The sequence below is a fragment of the Oryzias latipes genome, chromosome 7 (genome assembly GCF_002234675.1).
Source record: "Oryzias latipes chromosome 7, ASM223467v1".
Classification (NCBI taxonomy): domain Eukaryota; kingdom Metazoa; phylum Chordata; class Actinopteri; order Beloniformes; family Adrianichthyidae; genus Oryzias; species Oryzias latipes.
Genome location: NC_019865.2, coordinates 5,843,210 through 5,866,669, shown reverse-complemented (window position 1 = coordinate 5,866,669; position 23,460 = coordinate 5,843,210). Strand labels below are relative to the sequence as shown.

General features: G+C 38.1%; 1 protein-coding gene across 1 annotated transcript; it reads left to right on the top strand.

Moving 5' to 3' along the window:
- Window positions 1-2,313: 2,313 nt before the first annotated feature.
- On the top strand, window positions 2,314-18,309 carry LOC101165884 (rhamnose-binding lectin-like). The gene is made up of 19 exons (XM_023956233.1): window positions 2,314-2,892; window positions 3,001-3,036; window positions 3,120-3,182; window positions 3,349-3,484; window positions 4,720-4,829; window positions 4,912-4,956; window positions 5,039-5,171; window positions 5,940-6,043; window positions 13,751-13,753; window positions 15,126-15,155; window positions 15,291-15,323; window positions 15,396-15,458; window positions 16,413-16,548; window positions 16,696-16,805; window positions 16,891-16,935; window positions 17,015-17,144; window positions 17,797-17,900; window positions 18,021-18,063; window positions 18,160-18,309. Coding segments are annotated over exons 1-18 (1,314 nt in total). The 5' UTR covers window positions 2,314-2,861; the 3' UTR covers window positions 18,023-18,063; window positions 18,160-18,309.
- Window positions 18,310-23,460: the final 5,151 nt, after the last annotated feature.

Sequence of the window (23,460 nt, the reverse complement as noted above, 5' to 3'; positions counted from 1 at the left end):
ACACCTATAGGGACAATTTAGAGTAACCTATGAAGCAGGTTTATGGACTGTGAGAGGAAGCCGGAATGCCCGGAGTAAACCACTTTATCTATTATTTACATGTAAAACAATCCTAAACCCTTTGCTTCTCATGGCCTGTTCTCTACTGCCACCCTGAGGGGAAAACAGGATTCCAAATCTCTGCAAAGTTATACATCCTTGGATTTGGCATAAAAAAGCAGCTTTTAGCTGAGAGGGTCATGACATATTTGCAGGTCTGCAAGCAAGCTGCACATTTGTCTTTTTTACTGAGAACAAATATTTATATGTGTCAGATAAATGCATCTAGACGGTAAAGAAAAACACAATCAGAAACAACAGACCACAACAAGAATCAAGTTTCTCATGCACAGGGGAGAAGAAGCCAGTGTCACAGAAGACAACCACCACGCTTCCCTTCTCAAAGGTCTGCCTCTCCCAGTACGCCTTTTATTAAGAACACAAGTAGGAGGATACAATTTCAAGACAAAGAGAAAAGTTCATTAGGGGGTGTCGTATAATGACCCCTTTTGGTGGATTTTAACTTCAAACAGTATTCCTTGTCAACTCAGGACAGTGTGTCGTAAATCCCCCTCATCCTTGCCGGGGATGAGAAGCCGATGAACACACACACAAAGCTGTCTAAAAAGGTAAAAAGGTCAATCTGAGTTAACATTTAAACACACATTTAAACAAATACATTTAAACAATGATAATAATAAAACTATTTCCTTCACAATATGTCTTTTTGATAGAGGAAATTAGATGACATCTCCATTTGCATCCACAAGGAAGGATCACTGATAGAACTTTGATCAACTTTGAAATACTAAGTTGTCTTTAGTTTAAAAAAAACACATTTGAATTCAGAAAACTGTGTAAGCTTTATGGGCAGAGATTTATCAGTAAATGAATAATGACTTATTGCTGGGCAAAAGAAATCCGGGTCAAACGATACGTAACTTTGATAGAAAGGCATCGATATGAGATTGTTTTGTCCAGAAACGACTCGTGTTAACTGTTATCACAGTAAAAATGACATCTCTTCCTTTGGAGTCACTTACATTGTAATTCTGTCAGATTTAACTTTTTGAAACCTGAACCCAGTGCATTTCAGGAAGAAGAGACAGTTCTGAACCTAATCTGTTGTCTGGTATGGGTCATCTCTACAATCTTATGTCCCAGATATACAAAGCAGAGGAGGGAGATAGGAAATAAAGAAGGTTAAAGACAAACAGATTAATTCCTGAATTCTTTTCTTCTGACCAGAAAAAGCTGCTTAAAATTTTATATTTTTTAGAGCGGTTTTGACTATTTACAAGACATCTAAGCCTGCAGGAATAGCCATTCCCTAGTGCCAATATAGATGAATATAACTCAGAAAACATGCATACTTGTGTTTTTTATTTTATTTTATTTTTATTGTGCTTCTTGGGAAATAATCTAACAAAGTATGTCTGGTTGTTATTTCTATGTGGTGCTGCACTGGCTCCCTGTGCACTTCAGCCTCGCCTGCCAGAGTGCCTCAGCCCACAGGGACTTTTCATGTTTTAAAGAAAGACCTACGTTTTTATCTGACTTTTAGTTGAAATTTAGGATCATATTGATTTGATATTTACTTTATTTTATGTATTCATACTGTTTTTACTTGTTTGATTTGATCTTTTTATTAATATTTTTCCATTACTCTTAATGATTTATGTCCATCTATTAAGAATTAATTATCTGGTCATGTATTAAATTCCTTTTACATTTTGTTTTAACTCAGGTCCCCAAAATGTTGTTTCCCCACCTCAATGTCAAGTCTGATTTGTACATTCTGTATTATGCTGCATTATGTTGTGCGCAGTCAAAGTTGTAGAATGATCAGTGATCCTTCATTCCTTCATTCATCTTCCAATTCGTTTTGTCTCTTTCGGGGTCACGGGGCTGCCGGAGCCTATCCCGGTCACTTGCGCGTGAAGGCAGGGGACGTCCTGGACAAGTGGCCAGTCTGTCGCTGGGCCACAATCACACACCCAGTGAACCTGTTGAGCCAAAATCTTCATGGGAATTTTTATCTACTGCATCCATCCAACGACAGATTGTAAAGCAAACATGTAACCCTTGTGCTTTCCTAGGCACTTTACCATTGGAGTTGGGTCATCTGGACCCACTAGACAGTGCGCTGAACCTTTTTTCTTCAATGATTTGTGATCTTCACTGTTGTCCATGGATTACATAAAATCTTTCCACCTTTATCCACCTTTGTCATGGTAGGGAGAACATTTCAATGTAAGGGTGGGGTCATAGGATAGTGCAAGGGTTAAAAAATATGATAGGGACAAGTAGGAGGGAAGTTGGTGAGACACAGGTGTGTCAAACAGAATTTTCATTTTTTACCCCCCAAATCCTGCACAATGAGCAAGTAGCCTGATGGTTCTGTTTGCGATTTTGTGGGGTCCTTGCTCAAACGGTGCTGAAACACATGACCAAGAATTTCTTGTAGCCCTATTTTACCCCATTTCACATTGACTGGAAAGTTTTAAAGGACGGGAAGTCAGTAAACTGACTCAAATAAAAAGCTCTAAAATGGAGTGGACAAAGTGGTCAAAAGTAAATGTTGAAAAAAACAACAAAAGAAAGCTAAAAAAAGCAAATGTAAAATTTGAACACAAGCAGAAAATGACCTTTACTTTTCTAATCTGTTAAACTAGGCTATCAGTTTCAACTAGATATTTTCTTTTGTTTCCTCGAAAGTTCCATTTATCAAAGATGTTTTTTTTTTTTTAAATCTTGACCCAGCAGTATAAATACTAGAGCTTCTCTGGCTTCAGCATCATCGGTCTGGATCTTCAGAAACCATGCTGCACCCCAGACTCAACACCCCAGTGTGTAAGTGGATGAAGGATTTTTGACTTGAACATGTGAACAGATGCATACCGGTGGTGGTTTGCTGGAATGTAATATTGTGGCTAAAAGAAACTGTTTTGTATTTTTTAGTGTTTTCAGCAGTCTGCTGCTTGTTCATGGCATCAGGTGGGTATTAGAAAAGCTTTAGCTATAAACTCTATGAACAACTAACTCACCTTTGCTTACCTGATATATTTGTGTCTTTTCAGGTGTTTTCACAGAAACTGCGGTCACCTGTGAAAATGGCAGTGTCCACCAATTGGGATGCAGAAGTGAGACAAAATTTTCTGTTATGAACTCCACATTTTTTGTAAAGCGTCTCAAAAAGCGGATTTAACTGAGACATAAAAAACAGTACTGTGTGTCTTTGGCTACTAACATTCGCTAAGCGTAGATTCACAGCGGATTTCTTCTTGTTCTGACATTTCTGTGGAACAGATAATGAAGTGATCAGCGTGCAGTCAGCGCTGTATGGGCGTGCAGACTCGGTCACCTGCAGTGAAGGCAGACCTGCTAATCAGCTCAGCAACACCATGTGCTCCCAAAACGGCATTCTGGATTTGGTCAGAAGAAGGTACAATTTCTTATATAAAAATGCAGTTTTTTCTTTAATCAAGCTTGTAAATAACCCTAACAATGAATGGATCAAGCCTTACTTTTGTAACTTTCTTTAACTTTTGGAACTGAGAACTTTCTCTAATAGCACAAATGTGTTGGTTGACATTTTTTGATCAGTTCAAATTTACTGCAAAAAAAAATCCTTTCTGCAGTTTTTAAGGTCTTAATTCACTAAAATTTTGAAACATTTCGTGAATTTTCTACCTAAGATGGAGCAGAAGATTTATATCAAAACAAGAAATACTGATATCGTCCATACAATACGATGACTCTACTTGATGAAGGTAAATCTTCATCTTCATCAGTGTGAGTTAGAACAAAATGTGGTGCTTTTGTTGCTGCAGAAACAAAATACAATTTTTTTCGGCTGCTCCAGATTTCTCTGCACCGCAATTCAAACAATTACAAAGCAATAATAAGATAAAAACATTAAGACCTGGTTTCCCAATAATTGGGGCAACAACCTCTAACGGATGACGGCTTTTAACTCATACACATTTCCTATGTGAAAGCTGAAACCAACATTTATATATTTTACTTTCCAAAATAAACATTTATTGAGCCAAAAACTGTTGAAAAAAAACATTTGATTTTAATTCATTTATTGTATTTGCTCATATAGTGTAGATCCACCTTTAGAGCTGCTAACTCGCCGTGAAGCAGTCTGTTCCATCAGTATCTTACTCCCATACTTTTGGTTTGTGGAAGGTTTTAACAAACCTCAAAACATCTGGCACAAATATTTGTTTTTGTAAACTTTGGCATGTAGCTTCATCCAAGGATCCAAGGACTCGACATGAGCCCAGACCATTACTCTTCCTCTGCTGTTTGAATCATGTATGAGACTTCTACAAAAGAAGCAAAGTTTGGTTGCAGCAAACACACGCACAGAAAAACAGTAAATCAATTCAAAATGGAGATGATTTATCATCTTAAGATGGCGTCTTCCAAAATATGACACTTCATTTTTGTGCTAGATGTTAAACTTGTTAATCATTACAATACTTTGAGATAGGTTTCAGTCCAGAAAAATTTAGCTGCTGGCTTCATTGCATCATATTTATATATTGTGTATGTCGATCTAAAAATACAGACTTTAGCTTTTCTACTGATTTGAGTCAATTTTTTGTACTGTTAAATGTTCTATATAATGTTTGCATAATATAATGGTGTTTATTGTTATCTCCACAGCTGTGAGCTGAGGCAAAGATGCCGTATCGACATGAGAGATGTCCGCACCTCTGATCCCTGCGTGGGGACCTACAAATATCTACAGACCAACTTCATCTGTTTACCTGCAAGTAAGTTGCGTGTTTTAAAGAAGTCAACTTTACTAGAGATCCAATGAAAATTTTTGATCTGACATTTATACTGTTTTGACAGTTCAAGAGGTCACATGCGAGGGCTCCACTGCTCAATTGCGCTGTGGTAAGCATACACGATCAACACCAGAAAAATCCTAGTTGTGACTTTTTATTCAAGCTAATGCCACCATCTTGGCTCTTGTCAGGTAGAGGACGAGTTATATTTGTCTATGGTGCCTACTATGGACGCCGTGATAGGAGAACCTGCTCTGACGGGCGCCCCCAATCCCAGGTTGAAAACGTGAACTGCATAAACCCCGCCCAGGAAGTTCCTCAAAGGTGAGAGATGTGTGGAAGACGTCAAAGGTTAAATGTATTTGTATCGTGCACAAGGACCAATTCTAATATAAACCAATAATAAAAGAAGCTAAAGAGAAATGCATCTCTCAGCTGGCCTGGGATTGCTCAGAGTCCTTCCAGAGGAGCTGGAGGATGGGAGAGAGGGGAGTCTGGAGGGACTTGCTTAGAGAGCAGCCCTCGCAACCAGGTTGCGAGGAAAAAAAACGGATGGATGGATGGATGGATGGATGGATGGATTATTAATAAGGTTAATAAGAACGTTACACACATGGGATGGCCAGCACTGGAAACCTGTAGATTTACTCGTTAGTTTATGTTATTCACAAAAGTATTTTGCCCCCATACATGTGTGAACACATCAAACCAAGAGTGACTGGACAGTACTATTTAGTTTGTCAATTGCTTTCATTGACTGGACCAAGTGTTCACACAGAACCTGGTAACCCTTCAGTATCTTGCCTCCACACACCTGGGAAAATATACCAAAAGATCAGACGTTAAAAATTCTGATCCAAATAGACGAGTTTAACGTTTGTTGAAAGGCTCAGAAATGAGATCTGTAACTGGAAAATGTTTTTTAAATGTTCATGAAATTGTACAGTTGTTTTTCTAATTCTTTGTATTGATCTGTCATGCTGTCTGGAACAGGACTCCCTAGAAAAGCGATAATCTCATTGGAACGTTTCCTGAATAACTGAAAGTTAAAAACAACAACTAAGTATTAAGCAATAACATTTAATTTAACAGATGTAACGGGAGACACTTCTGTTCCATTGAGGCAAGCAACTCAGTGTTTGGGGACCCCTGCTATGGCACATACAAGTATCTGGAGGTTGCCTATGTTTGTATATGTAAGTTTTTCCATGTTTCTATTAAGTCAAATTTGAAATATCAGAACGTTTATAACTTTTAATTCTTTGCTGTTTTTAAAGCGTCATCAACAATTTCTCTCATTCTTTTATCATTAAATCTGTGTAACGTTTGCTCCTTAGAAACCTTAATTCCACTGAGTGCACACATGACTGCGATGTGGAGGTAAAAAAGAAAAATATTTTCAAATTAAAAGCTTCCATTCATAGAATGATAACAACTTTTATTCTCTTTTGCAGATTCTGTTGATGCTCCAGAAAAAACATGTGCAGAAACCAATTGTATTTCCTTCAAACAAAATGCATTTGAATTAAAATAAAGCTTTAAAAAAAGGAAATTGTTGAAATAATTCAGAACTGTCTTTGTCACAAAATATTTCATTCATTCATTCATTCATCTTCTTAACTGTTTATTCCCTTTCGGGGTCACGGGGTTGCCGGAGCCACTTGGGCGTAGGCAAGGGATACCCTGGACTGGTCGCCAGTCTGTCGCAGGGTGGAATATCCTCAATCACACATCCATTCACTCTCACACTCACACCTAGGGACAATTTAGAGTCACCAATTAACCTATGAAGCAGGTTTTTTTTTTTGGACGATGGGAGGAAGCCAGAGATCCCGGAGAAAACCCACGCATGCACGGGGAGAACATGCAAACTCCACACAGAAAGGTCCCCCATTGATGTTGTGTTTTTCATGTCCCCCAGCCGGGACTTGAACCGGGGGCCTTCTTGCTGTGAGGCAAGAGTGCTAACCACTGCGCCACCGTGCAGCCAAGTAACTGTAAGGGTAACAAGTAACCAAGCTACTTTGGTCTCCACCTTTTAGGCTGCTTGAAAAACAGAAATAATTTTCATTAAGCTTGTCATGTTTATAAATATATTTACTACAATCTTTTTTGCTAGTATCAAAGCTGATCCTTAGCTCAGTCTCACCTCCACTGTGATCTCCTCTGTCACACTAACAGCACACCTGATCGTTTTCGTAACCCTTGTGCTATCCTAGGCACTTTAACATTGGGAGTTGGGTCATCTAGACCCACCAGACAGTGCGCTGAACCTTTGAACCTTTTTTCTTTAATGATTTGTGAACCTCACTGGTGTCCATGGATTACATGAAATCTTTCCACCTTTATCCACCTTTGTCATGGTAGGGAGAACATGTCAATGTAAGGGTGGGATCATCTAAGATAGCACAAGGGTTTTAAGCTGCGTTTACACCGAACATGATTCGTGCGTCAGGAGTGGCCAGTTTCATTGTTAAGCCAATGGCAAAGTCAGGAATTAAGGTCCTGATCTGAGCGACTGGCACGGCATTACATTGTGAGTGAGACATACACAGACCCAGCTGCATGTAATGATCAGGCCAAAATCATTGTAAACATGATGCAACAACAAAAGAATATTCTTTGCATTTAAATCGATTTGAAAAATAACATTTTCCTTAAGATTAGTTTATCTAAAACTATCCAACGTTAAACACTCTATTTTCCATCTATGAGGCAGACATACAGTTTTCATAAAAGCTGCCGACATCTGTAAGTATGCTGAGAATGTGTCTGCAGCAACTGTTTACAATAAAGAGACGGTCATTAGTTCCTGGTCTAGTCCTAATCCTTCTTTTTCCTAAAAATGACCGACTTTTTCAAAAGTTCCAGTCTGATCATCTTTTGATCCATTCTAAAAACATTCCTAGTGGTATTTTAATTATGATAACATCGTTTTTAGGCTAAATCAAAAACCTGTGTTGTTGTTGTTGAGTGACAGTACGTGTTCAGTGGATTGTTCCAGATACATTTTAGTCTGCTGAGGAGTGTGTTTTGTCAAGATGATTAGGAGTTCTTTCAGCAACCGCTTCCACTGCTGAGTTCCACCGAGAGATACATGAGGTCCTTTTTACTTAGTGCAATTAGACTGGAAATTGAGACCATGGCAAAGAAGACACTGTATACCACGTGTGGGAAGGTTCGACATTAATCTATTTGTCTGCAAGTGGATGCATCAGAATGGAGCGGAGCAGGGAGTTTGTTTGAAGTATGTACACAACAACTATAAGCTTTTTTCATCTGCTCAAGATTCACCACAATTTAAATGAAGAAATACTAAAGGGCAGTTTTAATCTTAATTTTCTATATAAAGGTCCTCCATCATGAGAAAAATACTATTAAACATGCTAAAAACACCAAAAACAACATCCTTATTGGAGTGGATTTTTTAAATAGTTAAACCGACTCTATCATTTATAGCACATTCTCTTCTGTCAAATATCTGACATGATTTAACTGCTCTTGTGTGTTTACACACAATTCCCTGGGAATGAGTATTTTGAAAGCTTGTAACCCTTGTGCTATCTTAGATGACCCCCCCCCCCCCCCCTGCATTGACGTGTTCTCCCTACCATGACAAAGATGGATAAAGGTAGAAAGATTTCATGTAATCCATGGACACCAGTGGAGATCACAAATCATTGAAGAAAAAAGGTTCAGCGCACTGTCTAGTGGGTCTAGATGACCCACCATCCAATGTTAAAGTGCCTAGGATAGCACAAGGGTTAAATGCTCTAATTTGATTTATACATGTAATGCAGCCACGAGAGGGCTAAAGTGTCTCATTGGGCCAGTCTCAGGAAAGCCTCTGACGTAAAATCTTTGCCAAACTAAATTTGCAAATCAGACCTGAAGCTGTTTCTCTTTGCTGTTGCAACCAAAAGGAAAAGAAAATTTGATTTATGTGTCTTTTAATTTCAAATAAAAATTTTAATTGAAACTATTGTGTCAGTTTTTCTGCAAATCCTGTGGGAAGTGATTTATACAACTGAGACTTTTACTAGCATGACACAAGTGAATCCTATAGAGTCCTGTTGCTTTCAGAATAATTTTGAACAAAAAGCACTGTGTCCTCCTGTCAGTACTTATTACAATGATAGTGAAAACTGATGTTCACTCATTTGGTTCAGATTTATCCCGTTAGCATTCATTTGTTGTTTTTTTTCTAAATCTGAAGTTGGCAAATATCAGTAAAATGGAAACAGTTCTGAACATTCTCTGGTGAGGTGCATGGTGGTAAGTGTTTTATCTGATGTCCATGGTACATGAAACAGATGAAAGAGATAGAAGCCTTTATTTTTAGTTAAGATAAGATCCCATGACCTAAAAATGCCTGTCCTCAAGCAGTTCAGAAGAGCAATTTCTGTCACATGCCGATTAAAGCCTCCTGGACCACAAACCTTCACACTTTCCCTTACTTCTTGGAAACCAAAAAATATTGTAAAAATATCATTTGTTGTTGAAACTAAAAATAACAGCATAGTAACTTATAAAGGTTTTTTCCCAGAAAATGAACCTTCTGACTGTGTTAAAAAATCTTATGTCCCATTAATTACAATATTTTCTGCTTTATCTGCTCTGCCTGTCCTTTTAAATAATTACATTTTGAAAAAAATGAAGAATTTTGCATCAATGTATGGAACAAAGGATTTGCCAACATTTTTGTGGGCCACAGTTTTGCTAATCCCACCTTTACACTCTTTACAAATGTGAGGTAAAAGGATTTTTAACACAGCAAATCAATAAATAATCTTCAAACAATTAAGGTCATTAACCCTAAACAATTTTTTTGTTCTGTCTGGTGTTCAGGGGTCACATTTTTAGCAAAGCTTCTCCAGATGATGTGAAATCTTCCTTCAGCATTAGCCTGAATTTTTGAATTTATTTGTCCTGACTCACAGAAGGTGTGTCTATTTCTGTTTAGCTTGATGTTTTTTATCACCTTCATTTAAAAGGCCTTGTTTGCAAATCTTCACTCCTTACCCGACTTTGTGAAAAGCAAAAGATGTTCAGTGCGTGTTCTTCCAGATATCTTAATCTGCTGCGCAGAAGAGTGTCAAGATGATTAGAGGAGTTCTGTCAGCACACTGAGTTCCACCGAGAGATACAGGAAGTCATTCTTCGTGATACAAGAGTCGAAATTTGAGACAATGGCAAAGACGACACTTAATGCAACGTGTCTGACAGTTCAACATTTTCAGTCGCTGAAAATAGACTGATGTTTTGGCCTGGGCTGTACTCTGAAAGGTCCCTACACAAGTCACCTATTGAAAAACATGTAGCAGATCTCCAATGGTGCCAAAGCTACAAACAGATACAAAGCGACAAAGCACACTTCAGGCCAACTTAGTCAGAAAAGTGTGATTTTTGTGGGGGTCCTTTAACTCTCTCATTAAGCAATTACTTTTGTAAGATTTGTGTTGCAGGCCAGGGATGTTTTCTTTCTTCCCCATTGTTTGGTTTTGGTATTCAATTCAATTCAATTTTATTTGTATAGCCCAGAATCACAACAACAGTCGTCTCGATTGGCTCGAAGAAAAACATGAACTCAAAAGGATCATGAATACAAAGCTTTCAATAGGAAAATACTAAAATGAACTAACAAACTGACTAAGCTATACTGGCATCCCTGCCCTTAGACCCCCCTTCGCGGTAAGGAAAAACTCCTAAAAAACCGGATTCCGGAAAAAAAACGAAGAAACCTCAGGGGTGCGCACATGAAGGAGGGATCCTCCGCCAAGACGGACAGGCGATTTACTAGAACTCTTAGAGAAGAATTAACTTATCTAAATCTACAACTACATATATAAAAGTCCAGCAGACGAGCTTCATCCAGCCATGGTTGGGGGGACAGTCAGGGGCGCGAGTCGAGCCTGAGACAGGAACCACAGCCAGGTGTAGGAGCAGGAGCAGAGATGAGGTACTCGGTCAGGTACAGTGCAGAGATGAGCCAGAGGCAGGAACCACAGCCAGGTGTAGGAGCGGGAGCAAAGGCGAGGTAAACGGTCAGGAACAGGAGCACGGATGAGCCAACTGGAGTCTGGAAGCACTCCCACTCCCCAGGAGGGGAGAGGGAAAGAGTGACAATACATGAATCGCACTGCACCAAACAGAGGCATGGAGAACTAAATGATAAATGATGATCAAAAATAGAGGAGAGGAATGGTAGAAGTAGATGAGAAAAGAGGACAGAACCCCAGTGTGCCATAGTTACCCCAGCTTCAACTTCTTGCAGCCTTTTAAAAGAAAAAGTTATTGATATTAAGTTTAATTTAAACACATTAACATTAAGTTAAATAATCTCTGAATACTAAGTAGTCTGACAATAAGCCTATCCAAAGAGGATGTCAGGCTCGACGCGTGGATGCAAAAGCAGGAACACAGAGGTACGTTGAATCAAGGTTTCTCTATCTTTCCTTTAATCTCGAAGTACAAAGAATGCAAAACGATCCCGTGACAGACACTGGGTGGAGGAACTTAAATACACAGCAATGATGAACAACAGGTGTGCGAACAGGTGCAATTCATAAACAGAAGTAAAGGTGGAGGCAACACAAACGGGAGAAACCGGAAGTAACCAAAATAAAGGCCCAAAGAACCTGGAAACCCCACAACCAATCTAGAAAGCGAAACAAACTAACCCACCCTGGCCCCTGAACCTCACAGAGGAATGTTTTCAGTCTAACTTTGAATGTACAAACTGAATCGGCCTCTCTTACATGAGCTGGGAGCTTATTCCATAAAACAGGGGCTTGGTGGTTAAACGCTCTACCTCCAACTGAACTTTTACTAATTCTAGGTACCACAAGCAGTCCTGCATTTGGCGAGCGAAGTGTTCTTATCGGATGGTAAGGGACTATGAGGTCCTTAATATAGGACGGGGTCATGCCATGTAAGGCCTTATAGGTTAACAGGAGGAACTTGAACTTGATTCTAGAATCAACTTGGAGCCAGTGAAGTGAAACTAACACAGGAGTGATGTGATCTATTCTGCTAGTTCCTGCTAACAATCTAGCTGCTAGCTTCTGAACAAGCTGGAGACTTCTTAAGGAACTCTTGGGACACGCTGCTAACAAAGAGTTACAGTAATCCAGTCTAGATGTAACAAACGCATGGATGAGTTTTTCAGCATCACTCTTAGAAAGTATATTTCTGATCTTAGCAATATTCCGCAGGTGAAAAAAGGCAGTTCTACACGCCTGAGATATGTGAGCCTTAAATGATAAGTCCTGGTCAAATAAAACCCCAAGGTTTCTAACTGTGGAATTAGGGGCTATACTTATGCCATCCAGGGAGACTATCTGAGCAGACAGAGCATCTCTGAGGTTTTTAGGACCTAGTATAATGACCTCAGTTTTTTCTGGGTTCAAGAGGAGGTAATTAATTGTCATCCAGGTCTTGATGTCACTGATGCAGGCGTTCAGTTTCTCTATCTGGTCATTCTGGTCAGGCTTCATGGATAAATACAACTGCGTATCGTCGGCATAACAATGAAAATTAATGCTGTGTTTCCTGATTATGTTTCCTAGGGGTAGCATATAAAGCGTAAACAGGATGGGTCCTAAGACTGAGCCCTGTGGGACTCCATAGTTAACTTGAGTGCACTGAGAGGAATGTCCATTTACATTAACGAACTGATACCTATCGGACAGATAGGATTTAAACCACTGCAGAGCAGATCCTCTGATCCCTATGTCCTGCTCTAATCTGTGGAGTAAAATACTGTGGTCGATAGTGTCAACGGCTGCACTGAGGTCTGACAGGACCAGAATAGAAAGTAGTCCCTTTTCTGAGGCCAATAACAAGTCATTAGAGACTCTAACTAGTGCAGTTTCCGTACTGTGATGAGGTCTGAACCCCGACTGAAAGTCTTCAAAGTGGCTGTTGTCCTGTAGGTGGCAGTAAAGCTGCTTAACTACAACTTGTTCTAGGATTTTAGAAATAAAGGGGAGGTTTGACATTGGTCTATAGTTGGCCAAGATGCTAGGATCCAAACTGGGCTTTTTCAGAAGAGGTTTAACAACTGCATATTTAAAAGACTGTGGCACGTAACCCGTTTCCAGAGAGGTATTTATCATTGTTAATATGAATCATTAATTAGGGGAAAAGTTTCTTTAAAAAGTCTAGTGGGAATTGGGTCTAACAGACACGTTTAGGATTTGGAGGACGTAATAATTGATGTTATTTCCACTTGATCCACAGCAGTGAAGCAGTCTAATGTTACAGAGGTTTCTATGTATGCCTCCACTTCTACCGCTTCAGCCTGCTCTGGGCTGATAGTAGGAATAACTTAATTTAACTTATGTCTAATATTTGAGATTTTACTATCGAAAAATGTAAGAAAATCATCAGAGCTGAGAGAAACAGGAACATGTGGTTCTACTGAGCTCTGACTGCGAGTTCATTTGGCAATAGTGCTAAAAAGAAATCTTGGATTATTTCCATTCTCTGATATTAAGATTGAATAGTAATGGCTTCTAGCTCTACGCAGAGCTTTTTTTTATAATTTAATAGGCTATGTTTCCAGATATCCAGAGACTGCTCTGAACCGGAGCGGCGCCATTCCCTTTCCAACTTACGGTTTTCTTGTTTAAGAGAACGTGTTTCAGCGTTAAACCACGGTGCTACTCGGTTTTGTCTAACGAACTTAGGTTTCAGGGGGGCAACAACATCAAGTGTTCTCCTGAGGGCTTGTAAGGCATCATTAACAAACTGGTCATTTATACTAGGACTGATGCTATGGGAGCTGGTCTCAGAGTATTTTCTCAGAATATTAATAAGTACTGGCTGAACTGTGTGTTTAAACTCAGACACAGAACGGTCAGTTAAGGTTCTTCTAGGCTGTTTCTTACTCACTGGGGCAGTGAGTAAGAAATTAGTATTATTACGTATTACGTATCCTGAGCGAAGGAAACATGCACACGGTTAATAATTTTATTTTTGCAGCTCTAAACTTAACAGCTTTGTTAACCCTTGTGCTATCCTAGGCACTTTAACCATGGACATTGGGTCATCTAGACCCACTAGACAGTGCACTGAACCTTTTTTCTTCAATGATTTGTGATCTTCACTGGTGTCCATGGATTACATGAAATCTTTCCACCTTTATCCACCTTTGTCATGGTAGGAATAAGTAGTTAATGTAAGGGTGGGGTCATCTAAGATAGCACAAGGGTAATGAGAAAGAATTGTTTACTCTCTGTTGGTTATATGGATGTTCCCCTTTTTGTTTTTTTACTGTTCTAAAAAGCCATTTGCATGTTAAACTAGTTTGTTTTAAGTTGGTTGTTGACCTTTAAGTTTAAATGTAAGAGTTTTGTTTAGTAGACTATTGTTTAGTAGGCTGGTTTACATGTCAGTTTTGCTTTGATTTAATTTTTCTTTTCCTGTTTTTCCTCTGCAATGGGGTGTAATTTATTTTAATGTACAGTTTGCCCTTCATTGTAAAACAAAACATAACATTTCAACATAAAAACCTGAGTTAAAGGGCTGCTTAAAGATTTTAAGTCAAGATAACAAACTTGATGTGTTAACATAACCTACTGTTGTATTAAATTAAAATATTTTGTTCAACCAAAGTACTGGTGTTTTATTCTGATATAGAATTGTAAGTCAATTAAACTTATTTTGGTTTTGCTATATATATAACTTAAATAATTTTTCTCAACTCATTTAAAAACCTAAATAGTGTTAAGCTAGAGTTTTCAATCAAATGAAGTTGCAAATATCATCTAAAACAACTCACATATTTATTTGACAAGACCTGACGAAGATTGTAAAAGAATTAAAAATTATAATTATAACAATTGTAGTGCTATTTAAAAAATATCAGTATAATGGTTGAACACCAAGATTCCTCCCTTTTCTGATACATCCTTTTTAGGGCTGCCTGAGGCTAACCTGGCCAATATTGGATGAAGATAGGGTCCACCCTGGACAGGTAACAAGTTTTTTACAGGGACACTTGTGAGAAATGCACCCAAAAAACTGAGAAAAACTGTAAACATTCATTAAATAAAATGGACATGACAAACATTTCTCAAAAAGCAAATTAGTCACAGAGCATATGCAGAAAAACGACCACGTGTAGGCAATTCTGCTAAAGCTATCAGTTTTAACAAGATGTTTCTCTCTGTATCTGTGAAAGTTCACATCATCAAAAAGATTTGGGTTTTTTTATGTCGACCCAGCAGTATAAATACTAGAGCTTCTCTGGCTTCAACATGTCTGGATCTACAGAAACCATGCTGAACTTTAGCACCACAATATGTAAGTGGATGAATTATTTATGACTTGGAAATGTCAACAGATTCACACCCGCGGATTTTGTCTGAATGTAATATTGTTTGTCTCCTTTTTAGCTAAAACAAACTGACAGATAACTGTTCTTTTTGTAACTTTCAGTGCTGGCAGCCGTCTGCTTGTTCATGGCATCAGGTGAGATGACGCTTGAACTAAACTCTACAACCAACACACCTTTGCTTACCTGATATATGTGTCACTTTTCAGGTGTTTCTGCAAAAACTAAGGTCACCTGTGAAAATGAAAATATCCAAACAATAGAATGTAACGGTAAGTATGCACTTAGAAAAGTTTAACAGTTTTCATAAAAGCAGTCGTGCGATTTTTGTTTAGTTTTTTGCAATTTTTAGTTAATCATGACCTTTAATTAATTAATCTAATTAATTGATTTTTACCCAATAATTGATGAGAAAACCCTTATTTTGAGGTATTTTCATTTAAATTTGTAACATTGTGGTACAGTAAAAGTTCAAAATACAACTAAAAAGTGTCTTTATGAAGTTTATTATCATAACAGAACTTATACCGTAGTTCACATGTTTGAACACATGTTCAATCTAAAAAAAAAATAAAATAATGAAATACGCATCAGGTCCAATGTGTTCTAATTACAAATAGTTCTAAAAAAATTACTTGGGGCACTTTTCTGAGCAAACCAAAAATATTGATCATGAACGTCTTGTTCATCATAATACATATAGCCTATTGACATAGGGCCTACTTTATTTTCACGGTTTATCACAACAGCAAGACAGAAGAGACTCGTGTGATTTTATAGCATCTTTTCATCTGTTTGGTGAATTTAATTATTTTAAAGACTGAGATGCAGCAGAAGACAAATAGGGAAGATAAGGAGGAAATGAGACACAAGGATGTGACACCGGGAGAATTGAACTTTTTAGACTTTGTTTCTTTGAAACAAACTTTTGCTTCATTGTCTGGACAGAAACGGGCGGGAAAAGGGGAACTTTCCCTCTGAAATGATGCTTTGTAGAGCAGAGCGGGGTCACAGTAAGCAAGCAAGGTGGCAGTGAGAGATTAAAAAAGATATCTGTAACGTGTCTGTAAATAATTAATTGCGATTAACGCAATAATTTTGTTTCCCTTAGATTTGCTGTAATTTGCTGTAATTCAGAATGAACTTACATTTTACTTCTCAAACCAAAACTTGCTGTAAATGTGTTCTGACATTTTTCTCCTGGTTGTCACTTATCTCTGAAACAGAAAATGAAGTGATCAGCGTGGATTCAGCCCTGTATGGGCGTGCAGACAGAAACACCTGCAGTCAAGGCCGTCCTTTTTGGCAGCTCTTCAACACAGGCTGCTCTCAAAGCGGCATTCTTAATTTTATCAAGGAAAGGTACAACCTCTACCAAAAATCTTTTTTTTTTTTTGGGTCAGTAACATGCGAAAAAGTAAAAATTGTGCACAGTCTTTATTCGGGACAAACTAAACGAGGAAAGAAAGAGCAACAGAAGAAAGAAGTAACCTCCTTTTCTTTCCATAGATGTGAGTTGAAGCAGAAGTGTGAGGTTCGAATGAGTGATGTTCGCAACCCAGATCCCTGCTGGGGGACCTTCAAATACCTCCAGACCGACTTCACCTGTTTAGCAGCAGGTAAGTGACATGATTGCAAAGCAGTGAAGCAGCACATCAACTTCAGGGAAATCTAATGACAGATCTGTTTCTGTTCATTTGACAGAGGTAGATATTACTTGTGAAAATGATAAGGCCAAGCTGCACTGTGGTAAGAACACTGATCAACATCTCTGCATTGACTGAGTAATGGCTTTGTATTCATGCCAGAATCTCCTCACCTTTATCAGGCAATTGGCAAGTTATCAGTGTCTTAAGTGCTTTCTATGGACGCCGCGAGAGGAATGTCTGCAATGACTGCCCCTTGGCCATGTCTCAAAATGTGAACTGTGAAAACCCCACTGATGTAGTTGCTGAAGAGTAAGTGATAAATACTGGTGCATTTGTGCAGCACACAAGATTGCAGTAAACTATGATAACCATTTAGAGTTGGCATCAAAATAATTTTTTACATACTACATAAAAAGCTAAGTGTCCAGATAGTATGAACATTTTATAATTAATTAATTAATCTTGATTGGAACATTAAAGTCCACATGAACATGTGAACAATGCCGTTATAATTCTTCTTGATCATAAATACACATACAGGTACTTTTACATATAAAACATTACACAATAAATCCAATGAATGTGAAGTTTTTAGATAAAAGTAAACTACTTAGATTCAAGTGGGAGGAAGCTATTTTATATATTCCAACCTCTATCATGCTTTTCTTTACTATTTTATTTTATTTATATGAATCTCATATTTCAGTCGGTCAAGCCTAATTAAAGACATTCCACTATTCCAAAAATCATTACATCACAGGTTAAGTATTAATAATTGTCTTCAGATTATAATTTAACAAATAACCCAGAAGTTGTCAAACTCATAAGACAGTAGGTTTATGTTTCCAAAGAGTTGCTGTTTTTTGGAGGGTACATGAAGATAAACTCCATGCACAAACAAACAAGAAGGTAAAGAAGAAAAAGAAGATCAGTCTCACCCTTTTCACTTTTGATTTCACAGATGTAACGGAAAAAAACACTGCAACATTAAAGCAGCTAACTCTATGTTTGGGGACCCTTGTAAGGGAACACGCAAGTATCTGGAGGTCACTTACGTTTGCATTTGTAAGTAACTTCTTTCATTTAGCAGTTTCCCTGTTTTTAATTTCCTTTTGTTTTTTAAACCACATTGACCAATCTACAGACTCTTAAATCAATGAACTTCTCTCATTTTTTTCTTTTCAGAAACTCCAATTTAATTAAAAGCAAACACGACATTAAAAAAGGGGTAAAAAAAACAAAAACAAACAAAAAACCGAACATGCAAAAGTCTTTTCATAAAATGCTTCCACAGAGTAACCACACATTGTTTTCTCTTTTGCAGATCTTGTTGTTGCTCCAGGAAAAAAATGAAGACAATCATTATCTTTTAAATCAAAATAGTTTATTAAGTATAATTTAAAGTCAAATAAAATCTACAAATAATTGTTCCAGGCACTAAATGATCCCTAATAAATCTGACACGCATATCTGATCTTGTACTTTTTATTCTTCTAACGAGTCTTTGCAGATTTCTCAAGTTTCCTTTCTAATTATTCATTAAAGAATATTTCTACAAAGCTGAAAAAAGAAATTTAAGACATTTATCTCATTTAGATGAGAACCATTGTTTTGTTCCAAACCATGGAAATTGAGGATATTTTTCATGTTAATATTTTTTTTCCAGAAGTAAAAGCACAACTTACCATGATTGCCTTAACCCTTGTATGGCGTCCAGGTCTATGAACCCATTTTCAGTTTTCAATCAAAAGACAAATGATTAATCTGAAATTCATGGCCATTGGCTCATTTTCTGTAAAGAACATATTTCAAAAGGCATTTTCAATGACTTCATACTGTCATATTTGTCAATTCAGAATTGACAAAGCCTCTTAGATAAGATAAGATTAGAGGTGAAACGTCTTCTAACTTTAAAACCAAGTCCAGATGACATCCCCTAAACCTACTACAATGGAACCAACCTGGATGAATGAGAGTCTTCATAGACATATAACAAAAAAGTGTGAAACAACTGAAAATATGTCATATTCTAGGTTCTTCATAGTAGCCACCTTTTGCTTTGATCACTGCTTTGCACGATCTTGGCATTCTCTTGATGGGTAATCAAATCAAAAGGTGCCTACTTTGAAAAACCTAGAATATGACATATTTTCAGTTGTTTCACACTTTTTTGTTATGTATAGAATTCCACATGTGTTTGCCTTCAGTGTGAATCTACAATTTTCATAGTCATGAAATAAAGAAAACTCTTTTAATAAGTAGGTGTGTCTGTATGTATGTATATATATACATATATATCAAGAAGTCCTACCAATGGCTAGAAAGGGCTGGCCTACAGGACAGTACTGAAGCGCTCATCCTGGCAGCCCAGGAACAAGCCCTGAGCAACAGAGGCTCAGATCTACCACACCAGACAAGACCCAAGGTGTAGGGTGTGCAAAGAAGCGCCTGAAACAATCCAGCACATAACTGCAGGGTGTAAGATGCTGGCAGGGAAACCATACATGGAGCGCCACAATCAAGTGGCTGGAATAATATATAGGAACATGTGTGCAGAATATGGACTGGAAACCCCAAGGTCAAAATGGGAAACACCTCCGAAGGTGGTAGAGAATGAGAGGGCAAAGATCCTGTGGGACTTCCAGATCCAGACTGATAGGATGGTAATGGCGAACCAACCAGACATTGTAGTGGTGGATAAAGAACAGAGGAAAGCCGTTGTGGTGGATGTGGCAGTGCCAAGCGATGGGAACATCAGGAAGAAGGAACATGAGGAACTGGAGAAAAACCAGGGACTCAGAGAAGAACTGGAGAAAGCCTGGAAAGTGAAGGTGACAGTGGTGCCTGTGGTAATTGGAGCACTCGGGGCAGTAACCCCCAAGCTGGAGGAGTGGCTACAACAGATACCTGGAAAGACCTCAGACCTCTCAGTCCAGAAAAGCACAGTGCTAGGAACAGCTAAGATACTGCGCAGGACTCTCAAGCTGCCAGGCCTCTGATAGAGGACCCGAGCTTGGAGGAGAAACCACCCGTGGAGGGTGAGAGGGGCGTTTTTTTTTATATATGGATAAAGGTGAAGAGGATTTCATGTAATCCATGGACACCAGTGAAGTTCACAAATCATTGAAGAAAAAATGGTCGGCGCACTGTCTTGTGGGGTCTAAATGACCCAACTCCCAATGTTAAAGTGCCTTGGATAGCCCAAGGGTTACATGAATTACTTCAATTGGTAACAAGTAATTGAGTTACGTTTATTCATCATAATGTCTTATGTCTATCCAACTCAATAATTGTTTATACAACTCAAATTTACTCACATTTATATAAGTAAATGTCATACTACTCCAATTCAATTGAATGTTTTTCCATCTTCATTTGTTGTACTTCATCAGCTCTCATATGTCAAAGTTTGAGCCTGCAGATATTCTCATTTTTGTAACATTCAAATGAACGACACTTTGTGTATTTGCAATATGTAGCATGAACAGTTATCATGACTCTGACTTTAACTTCAGTACTTGCTACACTAAGCGGCACTAGGGGTGCTAAATAAGCTCATCATCTTGTCACTCATGGTGCAGAAAGAATTAAACATAAGAGGATAAAATGTCTGAATGTGTTTAGTCGTCTAGCTGTTTAACTCTGTTTTGCCTAGTTGTTTCATCCTGTTATGTTTAATTCTTTCTGCCCCATGTGTGAAAGGGAGGGAGAGGATGATCACATTTATTTAGCACCCCTTGTGCTAAGTGAAACCACAAGAGCTGAAGTTAAAGTCAGAGTCATGATAACTGAATACAAAGTGCATATTGCAAATCCCCACTATATCATCTATTTTAATGTTGTAAAAATAAGAACATTTGTGGGCTGAAACTTAGACTTAAGAGAGTTCAAAAAAGTTCTACTCGGATCATGTTTGTAAAAACATTTCCGGTAGTCTATTTGTTTTGATTGTGCCATTTTTAGGTAAAATCCATAAACCTGCATTGTTTCCCAGGGCATATTTCTGCAGAGTGGCAGCAAGTTATCAGAAATTCACCTCTGAGTTGTGGACAGAATTTGTGGCGTGGATCAAGTCCAGTCACTCCGTCCCATCATTTATTTAATTACAGGCTCTCCTGCTATCTTGTGTCTATAATTATATTCTAGAATGTACTTAAATTTATGTTAAGTATATGCTGTGCAACCATATATTTTAACTGAGTTGATAATGTCAGGCAACATAAACATTGATAAAAAGGAGAGTTTTCTATTGAATCACTTTTTTTCCCATGTTAGATAATGTTAACTGTCAGTCACATACACAACAAGTTTTATCCTTTTTGTCATGTCTCGTCAGTCTTATATTTTATCCTGAGTTGTTCGGTCAATGTCTGTCACCTTTGTTGTCTCATGTTGCACTTCCGGTTTTATTTTTGAAAAACCAACTGTCCTTTTGTTTCAGGCCTTGCTACTTCCTGCCCTGGTGTGTTTCCTCACAGGTGTGACTGTCTGATTCTACCTGCTTGTATTTACCAGTGATTCCCTCCCTCGTGGCTTAAATAGCCTGGGTCTCTTTTTGTCCCGTGCCAGTGTGTTTGGTCTTATCCCTTGCCACAGCAAAATTCTTTACCTGAGAATAAAATCTCTAAACTCTGCATCTGAGTCTAGCCCTGAGTTCTGTCTTGGCACTTTTCTGTTTCTTGCAACTTCCAATTAAGGTAGTACTAGTGGTAAGCTGTGCTGTTACCTTTTGAAAATTGTTATTAAAAAAAAATATACTCAATTTCTGAAGTTTATAACAAAAATGTTTGTCATTTGAATTAGATAAAACCTGGCAAAGCTGCAAAAACTCATTAAAGAAATGAAAATTACTAGATCTGTGTATATATTCATTAGGATCCTTCAATATCAGGAACAAATTTTTGTTAATATTATTTCACTTCATGAAATCTCTGGAGTAGCAATGGGATCTGCAAAAGAGAAAAAAACATGTTTTTATTCTGTGAATGCAAGCTTTTAATTGTAAAAGACTGTTTTGTTTTTACCTCCACGTCACCGTTACGTTTGCTCCTGTTGAGGTGAACAGGGGTTCCATATGATTTTCTATGACCTTTTCATTATGCATTACAGGGGTTCTATTGTATTGTCTATGTTTTTGTTATTATGCATTTAATGGATTCTATACATGCATGTATATTGTACTGCAGAAATATGCTTGGTTCCTGCCCTCAGTAACAGATAATATGTGCCGAGGTCACCAGTAGGTAGACTAGACAAAAACACACCATTTTAATGACGTATCTAGTATGTTTACATCTTCCCTTACTGAATAATAAAAAAAGCCTTTTTGCCTTGAGGCCAGAGAGAGCGGACAGCCACAGAGCCTAACAGGTCGTGTTTTTCCACCTCTCCCCTTTTGCAAAAGGTTTGAAAATTCATGCAAACTCTTGTGTGTCTTTTCGTTTCCCAACTGCACATTTCATTTTTGGACGTCCTGAATCACCCGAATCTGCGAAGGCCGGACGGGAGGCCAACACTCCCTAAGTAGAATTAGTTTCTGAAAAGCAAAAGAGGCAGGAATGCAATGAATGAAGAACTCGCCACTGTGGCATCAAAAACAAGAGGTTTAAAAATGACATGATAGATAATTGTACTGATATTTTCCTCAATGAACAGAAGTCACTTACAGATGCAAATAAATGCCACCTCCAGATACTTGTGTGTGCCCTCGCAGGGGTCCCCAAACACGGAGTTGTTTGCTCTGATGTTGTAGCGGCGTTTTCCGTTACATCTGATAAATCCAAAGGGAGAGAAGTGAGAGAGATCTTTCTTTTTACCTTCTTCTACAGAGGTCTTTTTCTCTGCATTGCTTCTATCCTCATGTACTCTTCCTGTCTTATGAGTTTAACATGCTCTCTGTGGGTATGTTGTTCAACACATTGGATCTTGACTTCTTCAGGATTCATCCCTTACTTTTCAGCAACTACTCCAGTTGGGTTTGAGCAATCCACATTTTGCGTCTGGGGGTAGGGGTGAGGGCAGACAGTCCTCTTACGACGTCCATATAAAGCACTCAAGACACGGATCCCTTTTCCTCTACCTGCAAAAATGTGGAGATTAGCATGAATACAAAGCCATTACTCAGTCCATGCAGAGATGTTGATCACTGTTCTTACCACAGCGCAGCTTGGCCTTAACATTTTCACATGTAATATCTACGTAATATCATGTAATATCTTCGTATTTCAAAAGTAATTTTTTATTGCAAAATTGCAGATTTCTAGGTGTCACAGTTTTTGCTGAAGCTTTAACACTCATTGAAAAAATGGATGTGACAAACTTTTCTCAAAGCACAGATAAGTCATTGAACATGTGCAGAAAAATTCAAGTCTGCTAAAACTATGCTATCAGTTTTAACAAAATACATCTCTTTGTTTTACGTTTAAGTTCACTTTATCAACGATGTTTGGGTTTTTTATCTTGACCCAGCAGTATAGATACTACAGCTTCTCTGACTTCAGCATCATCGGTCTGGATCTTCAGGAACCATGCTGCCCTACAGACTCAGCACCACAATGTGTAAGTGGATGAACGATTTATGACTTCAACCTGTGAACGGATTCATTCCTGAGGAAGATTGTCTGAA

Bases quoted from the DNA above. Each gene is read 5' to 3' on its own strand.
- LOC101165884 (XM_023956233.1), top strand. From the start codon at position 2,862: ATGCTGCACCCCAGACTCAACACCCCAGTGT. The intron at 15,459-16,412 runs GTAAGTATGCAC...TCTCTGAAACAG, and splicing joins CCAAACAATAGAATGTAACG to AAAATGAAGTGATCAGCGTG. The intron at 16,936-17,014 runs GTAAGAACACTG...CACCTTTATCAG, and splicing joins TAAGGCCAAGCTGCACTGTG to GCAATTGGCAAGTTATCAGT.